Below are 20100 nucleotides of genomic sequence, written 5' to 3'. Positions count from 1 at the left end.
TGTATTGAGAAAATTCTCATTAGATATTTTGTGATGTTAGTAAGGTAATGTGTGGTCAGTCCTACAAATTTCAGTGAACTCTTATGCACAGCATCTGTCATCCATACCTCACTACACCACAGGGATACAACAGTTAGGCACAAAATACATATGTTACTGATCAACATTAAGTACAAACGCATCCTATTACAAGGACAGCTTTAGGATGTTGCACTGCATTTCATATATCTATGATATAATATAATATATTTGATCAAGTCAAGTTAGTGACCACCTTAATCACTTGACCACGAAGGCCCACAGATACACTGCCAGAGCAAATAAACTGTAAACTTTGGGTAGTCAGTGCACCATTAATGGGAAATTCAAAATGACTGACTGTTTATGTTGAAGGGAACCTATTACATGTATGTGGAAAATAATGTTAAAGCTATGCATTAGATACAAAATACAAGAATCTTTATTTTTTTGTCGGATACAGTACAACAAAAAACATTAGCTCATGAGCTATTTCCTGACAAACAAAGAAAACAGAAATTAACAAAAATAAAGTGGCTGAAAAAGAAAGATAAGCGAAAGTTTAGGCATATTAAAACATAAATTACATTCCAGTGGTTAAGAATGGCATGGTTATATGATTAAAAAGAAACTTACATACATATCACACATAAGCACAAACCTATAAAAAAATATGTACATAAGTAAAAGGGAAATGACATACATATAATACACTACATAGTGAGTTTATTTAGTCTATTCATCTCTTTCTGGTCTTGAGAACACAATCAAAAACAAGGAAGCTTTTTGAGAACATTTATTACCTTTACACCTCGCAAAAAAACTGATCACTACAGAACACACATTCTCACAACAAAATTTGTGTTGGCGTTATTTACTTTTACACCGTAATGATGTAAACAGAAAGAAAGTAAAACCATGGTTCTCTCTCTCTCTCTCTGTTATCAGGCGTAGCTGTGATAAATTTATATTCTTGATCTACGACTTTGTTATGTAGCTAACATACAGCTAATTTTTAACCGTTGACATCGTCATCCTCGTTGAGAAGGTGTTATTTACTATAGTTAAAGAGGTTGTCGGACAGTACCAGTAAACGGACAACTTGTTTGGAATACAAACTGTCAAACAGCATACTATTGCATTGTTATTCATGTAGACAAGAATAAACATGATGGTACTCATGGTTGATAGAACATATTTAAAGAGCTGAAATTTGTAGTTTGAACATTAATCACATACAGGTATGGTCAGATTGTTTTATATTTTTGAGACAGGCAATCTTACTGTCAAAACTTCGAAGGACCAAAATAATGGAGAATAAATCACAGTACACAGTCATGTAAAGTTATAGGTTTTATGTCTTGCGCATATTGCCGTGTAGATGCGGTAAACGTTTATCGTGTACATTACATACATTGGTTTAAATCACCAGAAAATTCGTAATTTTGGAAAATATTTGATAATTTTTACATAAATCAATGAGAATTTGAATCTCCTTTTGACACATGTAAGTTTCATTTGAATTAATCTCGTATTTAAAATAAAGAAGTCGAAAACCACATAAACAAAAATGTTGCAGGCTTGGTTTGATTGAGCCTGTTCATGAGCAGTAGTGGAAGTGCAATTAAGCTACTGTCCACGCCCTCTAGCCCTGGGTTGAGCAGAACTCAACATTTACACGTAAGTACAAGAATGTAATTTAGAGACATCCACAGATGTATTCATACGGCAGTGCACATGGAACCTTCAATGGTGCACAGAGTGCACTTCCATGAAAATCAGCGTATTGTCAAATCGGCAGCGATGACAATTTCTTTGGAAATTTCCTCCACTGTTTTGGTCTTTCGAGTGTTTGACACAAGTGGAAATATTGCCCATAAGAAAAATAACTCAATATTTCCCAGGATCGTGTCAAATTTGTTGCACTAACAGGTATGGGAGCATGTGAAATTACCAGTGCCATGGACTTGTTACTACCATGTCAGTTGAAGCTCTCAAAACCACAAACATGTTTGTCACCATATGTCCATAAGCTGATTGTTGAAGACACATACAGTTATGAGAGGGATCCATATGTCTTGGACAAGAATAGACTGTTGGATTTTGAATACATCTGCAGCAAATTGCCAGGTGAAAATGAACTTGCAAAGTTGCTTTAGAGACTGTCCAGATATCTTAACTAAACTTTTCTCTTGCTCAATAATTTTCAACAGACAATAAGATATAGTAAAATTTTAAACAAAAGCTAACCTGCTCGGTTTTCAACAAGTAGATCTATGATATCCCTTTGCACCATTTTAGTGGTGTTCTGTTTACTTAAAGCATTAGATCAAAGAATGTTTATAAGAAAGGCATTTAAGTGTATGTATTCATGATTCATTGTTTTAAAGGCATTTAAGTGTAAGTAATCATGACACATTGTTTTAATTGAATCCCATATATATCTATAACATATTTGAAGATTTATTTATACTCAGAATGTAACATTCTTTTTCATCTTACACTTAAATAGATGAAGGGTCACAAGATGACCTTGCCAGTTATTTCCAGGGATGTGTTACTGCACTGGCACCAATGCTTCACAGTGCTGAAGACATCCTAGGAAATGAGAAGACAACTCTGGTACAGAAATATTGCCCACTACTGGACTGGACAGGCCAGACTGATGTGAGTGGCATTATAAACAGTTTATTCATAGAAATGGGAGGACTATGTATTGTTTGATGTCAAATTTTGTACAGATTATCATAGATACTTGAGACATTTTGGCGTTCCAGGTATTTCAGTTTTGAATATGAAAAACTGTACAAATGGTCTATTGAAATAATGTGTTATTCTCGTATGTACCAAAGACTTGATGAAAATACTTTTTGATAACTTGAAGGACCTGTTGATAAACTTCTTTGTTTACCTGGAATTCTCTTACTTTCTACATTTAACTTGATTGCAAGGAAAACTTTTTACAACATTTAACTTAAAAGCAAGGAAATGTGAGGATTCACCTGAAAATGACTACAGGTATCTAGGTACAATAGTGAAATTTTGATCTTTACATATTTATAAGATATGATATTTTTATTAAGGTTAAGTTCTATAAGTATTGAAGATTTATTTAATTTTAACAAACAGTGAAACCTACGGTCCTCCTTTATAAACCTGTCCATATTGACACAAAACATTAAATGCAAATGCATCTTTCATCTATTTTTATCTCACAAAACTAGCTTGTAATGTTCAATGTATTACACTTTATTCCATTGAATCATGCAAGACTAACATCCAATCATAGTTCATTTTGTTACAAAAATATTCAGTTCTGAACATTGACAAGCAGTTGTTTTGTACTGTTGCTAAGTGACATGAAAATCGATATTCCTTTTGCACTTCTATGATAGTAATTAAGCAAAAAAATCTCTTAGGCTTACGTAAGTTCAATTCCCTGTATCTTTTTGGGATCTGGGATGCGGCATCAGTGTTGATTTCCTAATTGTCTATTTTTCTCTTTGGAGTATTTAGAAATAAATAATGTGGATTAGTTTGAATACTTAATCTTATTTGTAAATAGGAGGGAATAAATAAAATCAACTTATACTGTAACACACAGTTCTTTTTAGCTCATCTGATTTTTTGAAAAAAAATGATGAGTTATTGTCATCACTTGAGCGGTTGTCGGCGTCGGCGTCGGCGTCTGCGTCGGCGTTGCCTGGTTAAGTTTTATGTTTAGGTCAGCTTTTCTCCTAAACTATCAAAGCTATTGCTTTGAAACTTGGAATACTTGTTCACTATCATAAGCTGACCCTGTATAGCAAGAAACGTAACTCCATCTTGCTTTTTGCAAGATTTATGGCCCCTTTTGTACTTAGAAAATATCAGATTTCTTGGTTAAGTTTTATGTTTAGGTCAACTTTTCTCCTAAACTATCAAAGCTTTTGCTTTGAAACTTGGAATACTTGTTCACCATCATAAGCTGACCCTGTACATCAAGAAACATAACTCCATCTTGCTTTTTGCAAGAATTATTGCCCCTTTTGGACTTAGAAAATCAGTTTTCTTGGTTAAGTTTTACGTTTAGGTCAGCTTTTATCCTAAACTATCAAAGCTATTCCTTTAAAACTTGCAACACTTGTTCACCATCATAAGCTGACCCTGTACAGCAAGAAACATAACTCCATCCTGCTTTTTGCAAGATTTATGGCCCCTTTTGGACTTAGAAAATATCAGATTTCTTGGTTAAGTTTTATGTTTAGGTCAACTTTTTCTCTTAAACTATCAAAGCTATTGCTTTAAAACTTGCAACTCTTGTTCACCATCATAAGCTGACCCTGTACAGCAAGCAACATAACTCCATCCTGCTTTTTGCAATAATTATTGCCCCTTTTGGACTTAGAAAAATCATTTTCTTGGTTGAATATTATGTTTAAGTCAACTTTTCTCATAAACTATCAAAGGTATTGCTTTAAAACTTGCAACAGTTTTTCACCATCATAAGTGGACACTACATCAAGAAACATAACTCTATCCTGCTTTTTGCAAGAGTGATGGCCCTTTTTAGACTTAGAAAATCATGGGTAGGACAATATTTCTATTATACAAAAAAAATCAGATGAGCGTCAGCACCCGCAAGGCGGTGCTCTTGTTTAGATGTTGTGTCCTTCAATGCTTAACTAAGCACACATCTGGCACGAGCAAGGATTCAATTATGACCAGATAGTCTGCCATCAGAAAAACCCTTGGACTAGGTTGATTGATTTTCTTCATTAAAAATCCTCGCCAGTTACTTCAAGTAAGATTGAAGTGAATTGAGAGCCAAAAAATGTAAAGAAAAAAAATACATGTAAAATATTTTCTTCAAACTTCATTTTTCATTAAAACATTTGATTGGTGTTTTACATACATTTAAGATATGTATAACTGTATGCTATTGCAGCAACTTCTGGAGCTGTGGGAGATGATGAAAGCCCAAGATGATACAGATGATGTTACAGTTATACTTGTAGCTACAACCATTCTAGAGAGATCTCTTGGTAATGTATGTACACCAAATAAATCATCTGACAAATGAGCCGTGCCATGGGAAAACCAACATAGTGGGTGTGCGACCAGCATGGATCCAGACCAGCCTGCGCATCCGCGCAGTCTGGTCAGGCTCCATGCTGTTCGCTTTTAAAGCCTATTGGAATTGGAGAAACTGTTAGCGAACAGCATGGATCCTGACCAGACTGCACGGATGCGCAGGCTGGTCTGGATCCATGCTGGTCGCACACCCACTATGTTGGTTTTCCCATGGCGCGGCTCATATTTTCTTTTTAGAGAGTCATTTGAGATAGTTTTCTCTTTATAATGTCAAATTGAGAGACAGGCACAGTTTCACGAATATTTTTGAGTGCTCTATATTGAGGCAATCTAAACATTAGATAATTAATCACTTTGGCTGGCTCATCAGGGCTGGAATTAGTTTGTTTTGGAAGCTATCCAGCTACTAGGTTGTATTAAGTTCTTGTTTCAAAGACATGCAACCTGTTTATGAACAAGTGAACAAGTGAAGTGATGGTTAAAACTCAAACATGAGATTATGCTTACATTTGTTTGTGCCAGCGAACTTTCTCTTTCTTGAGAGTTATATGTACATAAAACAAATTCATGTAATACATGTATAAATAAATCTTGAAAATTTTGAAATCTGTATACTGTAAGATACAAATTTTATGAATGAAAACAAAAAAACACACACAACACTTAACTTGGACGAATAGAAATTTTATTTATTATGTTTCTTTTGCTTTTTAGGTTTATCTTTTAGAAGGCCCTGAACCTTGTCCATCCATGTTGAAAGATTTGCTGGTCTCAACACATCTGAATAATATACTTGGCTGTCATGTGGTATGTTAAATTTTTTTGGTTTAAGATTCTAGTATATCTGTGTTGATTTGATAAATCCCATACATAAATAAATGAGCTGCGCCATGAGAAAACCAACATAGTGGCTTTGCGACCAGCATGGATCCAGACCAGCCTGCGCATCCGTGCAGTCTGGTCAGGATCAATGCTGTTGGCTAACAGTTTCTCTAATTGCAATAGACTTTGAAAGCGAACAGCATGAATCCTGACCAGACTGCGCGGATGTGCAGGCTGGTCTGGATCCATGCTGGTTGCAAAGCCACTATGTTGGTTTTCTCATGGCGCGGCTCAAATGCATTTTTTAGTGCTTCCAAATGTAATCAATGCTTCAAGTGTGTTCGTTCTTTCACTAGCCCTGTTTAGGTTTTGTAAAAAATGATTTCCCTCAAAACTGTTTTCTTACTTAACCTTTCAGATACAGGTGTTGCGTATTGTGATAGGTCCTCCAACATCATTGAACATCAGGAATGTGGTCTGGCATGGATTTCCATTTCCGGGTGAAATACCTAGAAGGTTTGATATATTAAATTATTTACAGCTTCATACATGTATTTAACATTTTAATGCTTCCTTAAAATGAATTGAGACACATGCTTGCTCCTATAATTTCACAGATTTTTTATTGCAGAGAATAAGCTGGACCTATTTTCAATATATTTTATCCAATTTTGCAGTAATATCATATCATTATGTTTGATGGTTAAATGCACGTACGACAGATTTTCTATCCCATTGTGTTGTAATTTTTCTACCAATTGAGCAGACATTTTCTGATTTAGAAAAAATAATTTAAAGGACCTCTATAATATACCTGTACTTAATTTTATTTATCAGATGTATATGGTTTATAATGCTGCTGGTACCAAGCATTGGTCAGATTCTGAAGAACAAGAAGGTTACGGGTTTAAAATGCAGGGAACCAGTGTCCTTTCCAAGTACAGCACTGATTTCAGGTACTGTGGGAGTATCTTTTTGAAAACTGTAGGATATCAATATGAAAGTTTAGAAGCAGAGGCTTTTGCATTTTTAGCTCGTCTGATTTTTGAGTCTTCACTTGATCATTGGTGTTGGTTAAAATTTTTGTTTTGGTCAACCTTTTCTTAAAAACTATAAGAGCTACAGCTTTGGAACTTTGCACACTTATTTATCATCATTCGATGACTATGTAGGTTAAAAACCATAGCTCTGATGAGAATTCTTTTAGAATTATGGCCCTTTTTGTACTTAGAAAAAATTTATTTTCTTGGTTGAAATTTTTGTTTAGGTCCACTTTTTCTCAAACACTAGAAGAGCTGCAGCTATGAAACTTTGCACACTTCTTAAGCTTCATTTTATTAGTAAATAGACCAAGAACCATAACTCTAACCTGCATTTTGTCAGAATTATGACCCATATTATACTTAGAAAATTTGAAGTTCATGGTTAAATTTTTTGTTTAGGTCCACTTTACTTGAATACTGTTAGAACACTAGCTTTAAAACTTTGCAGTCTTGTTTATCATTATAGGTGAGTACGTATGCTAAGAGCCGTAAGTCTATTGACTTATGCATTTATTTGTGAATAATGGCCTTTTATATACTTTTTATTTAGGTCCACTTTTTTTGAATTCTATAAGAGCTATCGCTTTGAAACTTTGTAAACTTATTTATTATCATTAGTTTAGTAAGTAGATTAAGAACCATAACTCTCTCTTGCATTTCATCAGAATTATGGGCCTTTTTTTAACATCTATAGAAAGTCAGTATTTTTTGGTTGTTTTTGTTTAAGTTCACTTTTCTTGATTACTTACTACAGTTTTGAAACTTCATATTTTTTTTTGCATCAATTAATATTAGTAAGAAGGCCAAGAACTAGAACTCTTGACTGGCATATTGTTCAGCAATGGCACTCAAAGGTGGTACTTTTGTTTTTAGTATACTGGTTGGGAACCATTTTCCGGACACATTTTCATATTTCGGCTCCATTATTCCCTAAAAAAGATATTTGACACAAATGAAGCCCATACTGCACATACTTCAGGTCCTTCCACATCCGATGTTGTAATCAGCATTGCGCTGTGACGTAAAATATGGGTTCCATGGGGCCTCAAATGGGGTCACTAAAATGAGTTATTTTTCCCGTCAAGTAAACCAGTTTCCGGACAAATATTTTGACGGTGTTTTGTTGTTAATTTGATATCAAAATAAGTAATTAAACTATTTCTACACACTTCTTTATCATTCAACTCTTCAAAATTACACATGAAACATAACCCGACTTTCAATAGCAGCTATGAAAGCAAACCGAGGTTGACCATAAAAAACTCGAATTTCGTCTTATACGAATTCTTGCTAATTCCAATAGATATAGAATAAAATTAGTGCAAAAATCGACAGCCCTGCATCTTGCGTAACTTTTAGCGTGAAATTAAAAGTAGAACATGTTATCAGCAGACAATCATTATGTAGTTTGAATATTCCTTCCCCACTTGATACCTCGGCATGTGTGAACTACTGTGCATGCGCAATGCTATCTTCATGCCCCGTTAAGACAGAAAGTTGTTTTGTAAACGCATATGAGTTATCATCAAAAATCCAAACATTACATAGCCTTATAAAATAGTGGTTTGTTGTAGACATAAAGACTAAACATCTATATGATCTAGAGGAAACAATTCCATGAATAACAACGAAATAAAGCGAATATTACACGTGTCCGGAAACTGGTCCTGTCCCGAAAATGGTTCCCAACCAGTACTATAATGTCAGTAAACTTGTGTTTTTATAATAATGGTCCTAGGTCTAGGATCTGTTAACAGGACTTTATGAAAACACATGTTTGTTGCTAAGAATTATATGGTACTTGTATACATACATCTGTTTTATAGTGAATGAAATAAATTACTTTTCTACAGCCATTAATTGACTGTTGTAGAGTCATTATTGCATTTCTCTCTTACAGATACAAAGTTGTTCATGGATGAGGATTGGCCAGAAGTTATTGTACAAACTGAGTTCGTCTCCTGGAAAACAGAATATTTCTGGAAAAAAGTGAAACAGTATTATTTAAAACAAAGGTAAAGAAAAGATCAGTTTTATTCCTGTATACTAGGTTTTCTTATAGCCCAGGCAAAGAAAAATCTAGGGAAAAAGACCACATTGCAACAAGGTCATACCTGTAAATGAAGCTAATTGGAATTTATTTAGGGTATTTCTCTGTTTGTAAATGATAATACATGTATCAGTTTTAAAATGGTTATTTCAAACAGTTTCAAAAGAGGGACAATAAACTGGATGGAAAAAGCAATTCTAACTTGTGGTTTACGAAGAATAAAAATTGTTTTGCTGTGTTTTCTGTAATTTGTTTCTTAATGCTTTGTTCATGGGCCATAGGCTAAAGGTCATTACAAATAAAGAATGTACATGTATACATACGCTACTGTATGGATGATATTTGTGTGAACTTAGTGTTTATATGTTTGCTGGTATTTGGTATACCTTTTTGGTGTTGTTAACCTTGAGCCTGCTGACAGCAAGTGATTCTGCCTTTGCAGCCAGTGCAGACCAAGATCAGCCTGCACATCTGTGCAGGCTGATCATGGTCTGCACTGTTCGTTATTCAGTCAGTAAATTTTTAGTGAACACCCCTTCAAATAATAAATGGTATTGCCCAAATTGAATAATGGACCAGTCCATTTTAGAAATTAAGCAGGTTAAGGGTTAAAACAAGGAATATTTCCAGGTATGGTTACTGTGCAGCTCTCCTGCTGTTTTACCTGGAACAAGGTTTGAGGCATGTGTTTGCTACAGTAAATAAATGTGAGAACAGAGTCCTTACTGCAGAGGTAACACAACTCTTCTAACAACATATAGTTTTTTGCATTAGCAGGTTTAAATATAATGTAATAAAGATAGTTTTGTTGTATGATTAAGGTAGTATCTAATTTTATTTATAGTTGTCACTGTATTTTCATATGGGTATCTGGTTCAGAAGAGTGCTGGTCATTCTAGGTGATGGAGGATAGTTGACATTGGTGTAGATGTTCTAATGTTCCTAAAGCCTTTGTTTGATTTGATTGTATAACACATGCAAAGTATTCAAGAGGGTCTCATTGCTAAGACATCTCATTGTAAAAGGTTCATTGATTTGTACCTTGGTCTTACCATTAGGCTAACATCCACTCACTTGGTGCATTCCACCCACTTAGTGCACTGCTGTGCTATTATACTGCTATTTGTTCCTTTGTGTGTCCGTATCTTTCTCGTGGTCTATATATTTTACTTTGTTCATGTATATAAGGTGTAAAGTTAATCATGTACACATCCATACAATCACTGATATGGGGGTTTTGTTTGAGGGGGTAGGTTCTTTCTTCAAACGTAGTTTTTCTTAATGAATATTTGTCCTTGCAAATTTGTTTTGTCTAGCCTTGTGCTTTGAAAATACTCACAAAAAGTAAAAATGCAACATCCATTCTTTAGGACAGTCTAAGCATGACTTGTGTTACATGAGCTGTGTTGTAATTCATTTCCCTAGCACCTTAGAAACTCATATTAATTACATTTCGATATACAGAAATTCGATCATCAGTAAGGAATGACATACCAAATATCCCCAAAAGTCTTGATACTGTTAAATGATTAAAATAAATTGACCAAGAGTTTAAGTTTGATAAGTTTGAAGTTTTTACCTTGCAAAACACTTTTATGTGATGTAGATGCGATTACAAACATTTACGTGTAATGTCACACGAGGTTTTCCATATTGAAGTATTATTATTACATCTGGTGACTCCACCATTTCATAACAACTGAATGTCAATTGGTCTTATGGCATACCACTGCTTCAGCAAAATATATTTGAAAAATGCCTGTTCTGGCCATGGATAAAGTCTGATAACGATTTTAATAACAAAAGCTGCCCAAAAGCCTTGCGCTCGACTATTCAACAACTTCTAAGTTTAACAAGGACCATGACTGGTCAAGACTTACAAAACCATATATATGTTACTTCCCGAGGTTTGATGACCGGAAGCACTATGTGAAATTTTAATCAAATGTATGTAGTTTCTGAAATAGTCTTGTTTTTTAGGTACATGCTAAACTTTTACCAAATACTCTAGGTTGAAATTAAATCACATTTTGTATTAAACTCAGTCAAGATTATTTTTATTTCAAAAGGTTAGATGACACAAAAGCCTTATGTAAAGTTTTAATCCAAAACATATATTGGTTGCTAAGATATGAACTTACATGCAAAACTTATCCAAGGTGAGGATGTCAACAAAGGCGACACCAACACCAGAGTGAACAGAATAGCTCTCACTATTCTTCAGATGCACTGGAATTTTGAAAAGTTTGGCAATTTATATGTATATATCAATGTACATCAAATATTTACACACTGTATTTTTCAAAAAAAAAATGAAATATTTGCCAGAAAGTGATATTGCGTGTTTACTTTTTTGAGTGTATATATCGATTCAGTATTCCATTTTTGGGCAATTTGACAATATGTGTCTCAAAAGTTAGTACAAATAAACCGATATTTTACGCACTCTTATTGTAGTAACAATAAAATGAAAATAAGGAAATGAAATGCAGCGAAGTATTATGTATATGTATTGGCTCTACAATTTCTTGAAATTCTCAGAGTTACTTATTCTATATGTATCAAAGTGTTTTGTGAAAGTCTCGGTTTTAGTGTTCTCAGACCTCAATAGAAAGTGATGCTGCAATAATAAAAACAAAAAAATTACTTTACACAATAAATTTTAGTACAGTTAATGTTTTAAGACTACGTGAGTATATCCACACACTTTACTGAATGTTACGTTGATGGCAAAAATGATATGCAGCATGTCCAGTTAAAATTGTTCATTTTGAGTGTAACTCCTTTTGGGGCCTCTTGAATTATATATGAAGTTTCAAAGAAAATGTTATATGCACTTGATACTATAGAGAATAAACAGTCATTTCTTAATTACATTTTAATACCAATGTACCGTAAATTTTAACATATTGGATACGTCTCATCATCATGTAAATGCCGTCTGACGGAGAACCCCCAATTTAGGGCCTCTTAGTCTTTAATTTCACTTGAAAATTACATTTATACCTCAAATTATATTATATAATTGAATCTTTCCACTCTATTATATATCTAAGTCAGATTTACCTTAACCTGTAATTTAAACAACATTTTACTTTCATTATTATTTATTATCACGTGCACCCCTTTTGGGGCCTCATGAAAACTTGAATAGGGATATTTGAGCCTGGTATCCACCCTGGCTGAATTTCATATGCCCCAACGAACATTTTGATGTATGAGACCATATTGTACTAAAAAATGCCTACGGATTTTTTTCTTGGGGCTTTCGCCAACTGTCTATATATGTATGCACTAAGTTTTGTACCTTAAACAGTTACTGTCTAGGGATTGTATAATTCATGGCAGCACCATATTCAGTATTACTTAAGTAATTTATGATAAATTTTGTCATAATTTCCTGAAAGTCCTGTCATATTTAGAGCTACAGGCATATATCAGTTTTGCATTTTATATATAGTTTATTACACAATTTGTGTTCAAGGATGATTCTGTTTCTGCTTACTGGGGATGAACATAATACTGGTAACCTTGCTATGTTTTGTTATTTCTCTTACAGAAATGTCAGATGATTGAAAACCTATCACATCTGGTATTTTGCAAAAATGTAAAATGATTGATATGTATTGTTTATTTCAGGCAACTACTTTGTATACCACATTTGATGAGGTTAGTAATTTAGTATGAAAATTTATTAATTTAGAGGTTAGTAATTTAGAAATGATTACCCTTGTTTCTGTGGAAAGAATTTTTCTTTTAAGCTTGTGCAGTAACATTTGTGTAATTTCAGAAATACTGACCACTTGTAAAGAAATGGTATTTTCAAGGTTTGAAGAATTGCAAAGACAAAGATATAGCATGTCATGAGTTTGACCATTTTTCATACCACATCCTTCACGTGTAGATTTGAGTCAAATGTTGTTGTGTTACAGGTTTCATGTTACATTTAGACACCTTGTATCTTTGTAGGGCTATGATTTTATCTATGAATAATTAGTAAAAGGCTAACCCCATTGTACATGTAAAGCTAGAAAATTGTCCTAAATTGTTCCAAGTCATCTGTGATTTATTTTCATTTTCAGATATTAAACAGCAGCCTGCCTGATAACTCTGAGAATAAACTGTGTCACTGTATATCTCCTCACATTATTGTAAGTTTTTGTCACACATATCTTGACAAGTTTTTTACCTAGAGTGATGAAACCTCATAGGAATAAAATTTTACCCTACCACTATGCATTTTTCAGGCCGATACCTGCTTACCTTGTAAACTTGGGGTTTATTCAATCATTAGATGTTTATATGGTCAATATAACTGACATACTACTTTTTCAAGTATTTGTTCTATAGACAGCATATATTGGGTCAAGAGCTAAAAGCTCAAACATTTTATGAGAACAGCCACAGTAAAAAAAAAAAAAAATAAAAAAAATAATTTACTGTATCCTAATACAGTCGATTCCACTTATTTGAATGCTGGTTATTGGAATATTCTGCTTATTTGGATACAAAGTTTAAGCACCAATCAATCCCTATATAATTTCAATTAAAGTTTTCCTGTATTTTGGATAGATTGAATCTGTGACTTGTTCCCTTTATATGAATAATCAATTTGCAGACTAATGCTTTCATTCCCCACACAGTGTAATAAACATGATCTGAGATGCCTTTTACAGTGATCCATTAGCTAATTATCTTTGCTCATTTGTATTCAAATATCCTAAATCCACTGTATACTTCAATATGGAATGGTATGGTGATGGTTTTTAAAGTCTTAATAGTGAATCAAACTTGACTTTGTGGCGTTTTCACATTTCTAGTTAGAAATTTAGACATATAACCATTTTAAAGCAGTTGTTTGTTGTAATTACTAGTATCAGATCTAAACCATTTGTTGTGGGAGGAATTTCATTTACCTCACATTATCTTGCATGGAAATGGAGTTAATTTGAGGTAGAGACTATGAGCATTTGAATTCATCTGAAGCATGGTTTTCCGAAAAGTTTATCCACCTCGGCAAACTCAGAGTGGATAAACTTTTCTCCAACTTTGCGGATAAACTTAAGAAAGACAGTAACCTAGTATTCTCAGTATGTGAATTATTTAGAAAGGAAATAAATATAGCTAGAGTCTGATATTTGCATGTTTGTTGAAACTTTTAAAATGACTCATTTTAAACATTTAAATATTTAAAAATGTTTGCTTACAGAAGCATGGAGAAAGGAAGTGTAGCTTTATAATTGTTCAGGCACAATTGTAGCAGAAGATGATACTTTTATATATTTGGTGAAAAATTACAAACCATTTAATGTAAAATCATTAAATTTCATGGGCATGAAATTTCGTGGTTTTGGTAAAAACAGCAATTTCATGGGGATATGAATTCGTGGATTTTAACTTTTGAACATAAAATGTATGGAAATTTTACTTTTTCGTTGGGATTAAATTTCGTAGATTGACTCAACCACGAAAATTAGTCCCCCATGAATATTAATAATTTCACAGTACATAGTCATAAATCTGAGTGGATGAAAGGAAGCTAGATATATGTTAATATAGAAAATGCATGATTTCAAGGAAATACTGTTAGATCATCTACAATATCAGAATGGTCCTCGAGTAAGAGATAGACTGAGTCATGGTGAAGCTTGCTGGAAGACATTTCCATGGCAACTAACAGAAAACCTAACAATGGTTGCTGTAGCTCTGTCTGCAAGGTTTACACCTGAAATCTCTTCCAATAAGGTAATTATAGTGTAGTGTTTGATTTATTTCCTAAATCATGTACAGTTATTATGAATGATTAATATTTGTATGTTGCTAGCTGGCTCATTTTTATATGCTTAGAAACATGAATGTATTTCCATTCATTAAAAGTACAGATTGTAAATTTAAAGTACACCGTACCTTGCTGTAACTCTGAGCCAGGACACTACTGCCTAACCTATTGAAGACATGTCGGCATAGTCACAATCTGTTTTGTGTTCTCTAACCACTTATAAGATGCACATTGTCCATGAACTTTGCATGACCACTATTCACAATAAAGTCATTGGACCAGAGGTTAAGGTCACTGAGGCTGTTGATACAAAAACAGTTTCCACTCTATATGTTGAGAATGCCTTGACCAGTGATTATCAAACTTGAAAGGCTCATTGCTCATGGGTATTGAATGATTTATGTTAATTTTAAGAGTATTGGTTAAAAGTCAAGTACAAAACCTTTTCCACTCAATACCTTGAGGACCCCTTTACATACGGTCCTGTTACTTGTTAGGCACATTGCCCATGGGCAGTGGATGACCCCAGTTGATTTTGAGGGGATATGGTCAATGGTCAGGGTCACACAGACTGTTGGGAATGACTTTATCTAAGACCCTCAAACATGCATATTTCTCATTGGTAGTAAATGACCCTTCAGATTTTGAAGTCAGTGGTTCTTACATGACTGTTATTTAAAAAAGACCAAGAATTTCAGACTGTTTTGACCTGTTGTATGCACTTTGCTTTGGGCATTTTTTACACCACACATTAGTACTTTAAGTACTTTACTTTTGTATAAAATGTTAATGTTTTTATGGCCCCGTCATCTACTGATGCGGGAGGCATATAGTGATTGTCCTGTCCGTCCGTTCGTTCGTCCGTACGAGGTTAACCAAATGGGACTGTTTCGTCTAGCATCAATACCCCTTACTAGAATGACTTGATACTAATGCAGATGTAACCTGTGACCATTCCTCATCTTCAGACATCACCTGACCTCAGTTTGACCTTGACCTTGACCTCATTTTGGACTTGGGTTGCTTTATATGGGCCATCTCTTGGTTAACCAAATGGGACCGTTTCGTCTAGCATCAATACCGCTTACAAGAATGAATTGATACTAATACAGATGTTACCTGTGACCATTCCTCATCTTCAAACATCACCTGACCTCAGTTTGACCTTGACCTTGACCTCATTTTGGACTTAGGTTGCTTTATAGTGGCCATCTCTTGGTTAACCAAATGGGACCGTTGTCTAGCATCAATACCGCTTACAAGAATGAATTGATACTAATACAGATGTAACCTGTGACCATTCCTCATCTTCAAACATCACCTGACCTCAGTTTGACCTTGACCTCGTTTTGGACTTAGGTTCATTTGTATCGACAAGGATGCCACCGGGGGCATCAATCGTTTATTGAACGCAACTCCTTGTTTTTTTTTTCTTCTTTTGATGAAAAATGCTTGTATAAATCCTCAGGTACTTAAAGGAACAGTGAGCAAAGTGTTGAGAGATATATCGGAATACACGGTACAGTTCCATAGGATTGCTGTACTGAAGAGAAATGTAAGTCACAGAAAGTTTTATGTCAGGTCAAAAGCTTATACCTACTGTAATTATGTTTTATTATCCCTTAGCCTGCTGGCAGCAAGTGATTCCGCCTTTGTGACCAGTGCAGACCAAGATCAGCCTGCACATCCGTGCAGTCTGATCATGGTCTGCGCAGTTCGCCATTCAGATAGTAAGCACTCCTTTTAACAGTTAATGGCACTGTACAGATTGAAAGATGGACAAGTTCATTATAGAAATTTAGCAGGGTAAGGGTTTATGCATAAATGTAACAGACTGAAAATATTTCAGCCATGAATTTTTAAAGTGAATTAAATTCGGGACCTCTCAGTCTGATCATGGTCTGCGCTGTTCGCCATTCAGATAGTAAGCACTCCTTTTAACAGTTAATGGCACTGTACAGATTGAAAGATGGACAAGTTCATTATAGAAATTTAGCAGGGTAAGGGTTTATGCATAAATGTAACAGACTGAAAATATTTCAGCCATGAATTTTTAAAGTGAATTAAATTCGGGACCTCTCAGACTTAAGGTGGACACTCTACCATGTCACTATAAACACTAGCTCAATATTAAGGAAGTATAAGTACATCCTTACACTCTACCTTACTACATACACCCCCTCCATTTTAGAATTCATCCTAGAAATGCAGGAGTTTGAACATCCGTGAGACGTTCCAAGGTATCCATTGATATGTACTCTTGAGTTATTTACGTTGGACGCCAATGTTACAGACTGAAAATGTTTCAGCCCTGATCGTGAATCAAACTCAGGACCTCTCGTCACTATAAAAGCTAGCTTAATAGCAAGGAAGAATGCACTCTTATACTCTACTCTACTACATAAATAACAACTGCTTTTGGGACCATTAGCATTGAAGTAATGGCCCCTTGGTATTTTTAGTATCTAACAGTGAGGTTATAATGGGGAGAGTGTGTGTGTGTGGGGGGGGGGGGTGTATTTCAAATTTAATGTTTGACATTGACAAAGACCATTTACTTACACTTACAGATAACATGCATTTTTTCCATGACAACAACATTTTTAGCTCGACTATACGAAGTATAAGGAGAGCTATCCTACTTGCCCCGGCTTCGGCGTCTTTCCGCGTCCCCACCTTGGTTAAAGTTTTGGTGCACTTTCTCTTTTTTCAACTTATCTCTGTAATTACTTGATGGATTTGATTCAAACTTGAAATACTTATTCCTCATCATCATCCACATCATCTGACATAAGGGCCATAACTCTGGCACCAATATTTCATGAATTATCCCCCCTTTTCACTTAGATTTTCAGGTTAAAGTTTTGATGCACTTTCACTCTATCTCTGTTATTACTGAATGGATTTGATTCAAACTTAAAATAGTTGTTCAACATCATCACCCACATCATATGACACAAGGTGCATAACTCTGGCACCATGAATTATTCCCCCTTTTTACTTAGAATTTCAGGTTAAAGTTTTGGTGCACTTTCACTCTACCTCTGTTATTACTGAATGGATTTGATTCAAACTTAAAATAGTTGTTCAGCATCATCACCCACATCATATGACACAAGATGCATAACTCTGGCACCATTTTTTCATGAATTATTCCCCCTTTTTACTTAGAATTTCAGGTTAAAGTTTTGGTGCACTTTCACTCTACCTCTGTTATTACTGAATGGATTTGATTCAAACTTAAAATAGTTGTTCAGCATCATTACCCACATCATATGACACAAGGTGCATAACTCTGGCACCATTTTTTCATGAATTATTCCCCCTTTTTACTTAGAATTTCAGGTTAAAGTTTTGGTGCACTTTCACTCTACCTCTGTTATTACTGAACGGATTTGATTCAAACTTAAAATAGTTGTTCAACATCATCACCCGCATCATATGACACAAGATGCATAACTCTGGCACAATTTTTCATGAATTATTCCCCTTTTTACTTAGAATTTCAGGTTAAAGTTTTGGTGCACTTTCACTCTATCTCTGTTATTACTGAATGGATCTGATTCAAACTTAAACAATTGTTCAACATCATTACCCTTATCATATGATGCAAGGTGCATAACTCTGGCACCAATCTTTTATTAATTATTCCCCCTTTTTACTTAGAATTTTAGGTTAAAGTTTTGATGCACTTTCACTCTGTCTTTGTTATAACTGAATGGATTTGATTCAAACTTAAAACAGTTGTTCAACATCATCACCCACACTATATGACACAAGCTGCATAACTCTGGCACCAATAATTAATGAATTATGCCCCTTTTTGCTTAGGATATACTTATATAGTGTTTTGATACATTTTATCTTTACTTCTCTTATTACTTTAAGTTGATATTTTTGACATAGACTCAGGCTATTGTGCAATATCTTCATCCACAATTGGAGTCATTAAACACTCCAGTGATAGCTCTAGTTTCCTCAGATATGCCCAGCTTCATTATCCAGCATCGAAATAGTCGAGCACGCTGTCTCCTGTGACAACTCTTGTTATCATGCTTATCAACTTTTCTAACTCCACACTTGTTTGTTTTGTTTTTTGTTATCTCTGCAATATACTGCCCATTGTCATTCTGTGAAAAGTGGACACAGTGTTTAATAATTAATATGTTTATAAGAAACATGATAAGAAAAACCTGTAACACACATATCCTAAAGTCACAAAACCAGTAAATCCCTAGTGACAGTAGTACACTTAGAATGTATGCATTTGATGTAATTTGTAGTATTGTATACTTATTTTTCATCTGTGTTTAGTTCCAGAGGAACATCTATCAATACTTTCCATGTTAACATGTAAACTTCTAACAGGTGTGTGTCATCCATAATGGCAGCATATTAATGGGTGTCATGGCGTTAGAAAGGATCTTAAGGATTAAAGTTGATAATTTTCAATTTTAGTCCCACACAAGCAAATTATATACCATTTTATATGTCAAAATGAATATGCAGCAAAACGGTTAATTGCTTTGCATGAAGGTATATGCACTTGTACTTTCTAGGGTTAATATTGCACCTCTTGAGTTACACAATATCTCACTTGTACAACTTTACATAATTATTTCTTAATAAAAATCTTACAACCAACTAATGAACAAAGTGGTTTAATCCTGCAAGCTAGCATGTCTTGCAGCATATCTGCATACATCTGTTTGCATAGTGGCATACACCTATTTGCATAGTGGCATAAACCTTTTTGCATAGTGGCATACACCTATTGAAGCACTTGCACTTCAGTGGTCCTAACTTTATTTTTAGATGAATATGTGACATGCACATTATAAACTTACGGGGACTGCTAAAGTGCATTCTACCCCACCTGTTTGCACTCATTTTGTGACTTATTCTTTCAGGGTTACCTTATTGTAACTGTTACAGTTAATTGCATTTATGTCAAATTGATATTGCTGTTAAACTCTATTTTTAAAAATTGTCATTTTATTCATTAATGTATGTCAATATTTGCCAGAGGTAACAACAAAAAACAAGTATGAAATTATAAAGGTTGTTTAGTATACTTTGGTATATTATATTGTTTGAAGTAAATCTTTATAGATAAAATACTGATCTGCTGTTTGAATAGTGGTGGTTTGTGAATTGATAAACATGTCTTTCAGTTAAGGAAGTGTTGTGTCAAGGCTGCTAAAATTGACAACTTAGTTGATTATACTCCTGATCTATCAGAAAGGTAAAGATGTCATTTCTCTCTAAGTTTTTCACCTTTTCTGGCTCTGTAACTGTAAAACTGCAAGAGACTT

General features: G+C 34.3%; 1 protein-coding gene across 6 annotated transcripts in view; it reads left to right on the top strand.

Moving 5' to 3' along the window:
* The first annotated feature begins 868 nt into the window (after positions 1–868).
* LOC123529280 (endoplasmic reticulum membrane-associated RNA degradation protein-like) overlaps positions 869–20100 on the top strand; it is a 32261-nt gene continuing 13029 nt past the window's right edge. The window contains exons 1-14 of one of the 6 annotated variants that reach the window (XM_045309579.2): positions 869–928; positions 1951–2148; positions 2531–2685; positions 4946–5047; positions 5806–5898; positions 6332–6429; positions 6751–6869; positions 8857–8971; positions 9637–9739; positions 12646–12675; positions 13089–13157; positions 14584–14751; positions 16254–16340; positions 19960–20030. In XM_045309579.2, the coding sequence (XP_045165514.2) occupies positions 1953–2148; positions 2531–2685; positions 4946–5047; positions 5806–5898; positions 6332–6429; positions 6751–6869; positions 8857–8971; positions 9637–9739; positions 12646–12675; positions 13089–13157; positions 14584–14751; positions 16254–16340; positions 19960–20030 (1406 nt within the window). In that variant the 5' untranslated portion in view covers positions 869–928; positions 1951–1952. Of the gene's footprint in view, positions 1260–1922; positions 2149–2530; positions 2686–4945; positions 5048–5805; positions 5899–6331; positions 6430–6750; positions 6870–8856; positions 8972–9636; positions 9740–12645; positions 12676–13088; positions 13158–14583; positions 14752–16253; positions 16341–19959; positions 20031–20100 lie in introns of all 6 variants that reach the window. The other 5 variants (XM_045309589.2, XM_045309565.2, XM_045309550.2 and 2 more) reach the window with 5 other exon arrangements.

The sequence above is a fragment of the Mercenaria mercenaria genome, chromosome 1, assembly GCF_021730395.1.
Source record: "Mercenaria mercenaria strain notata chromosome 1, MADL_Memer_1, whole genome shotgun sequence".
Lineage (NCBI taxonomy): Eukaryota > Metazoa > Mollusca > Bivalvia > Venerida > Veneridae > Mercenaria > Mercenaria mercenaria.
The sequence above is the reverse complement of the archived record's forward strand: the minus strand, read 5'-3'. Positions and strand labels throughout refer to the sequence as shown.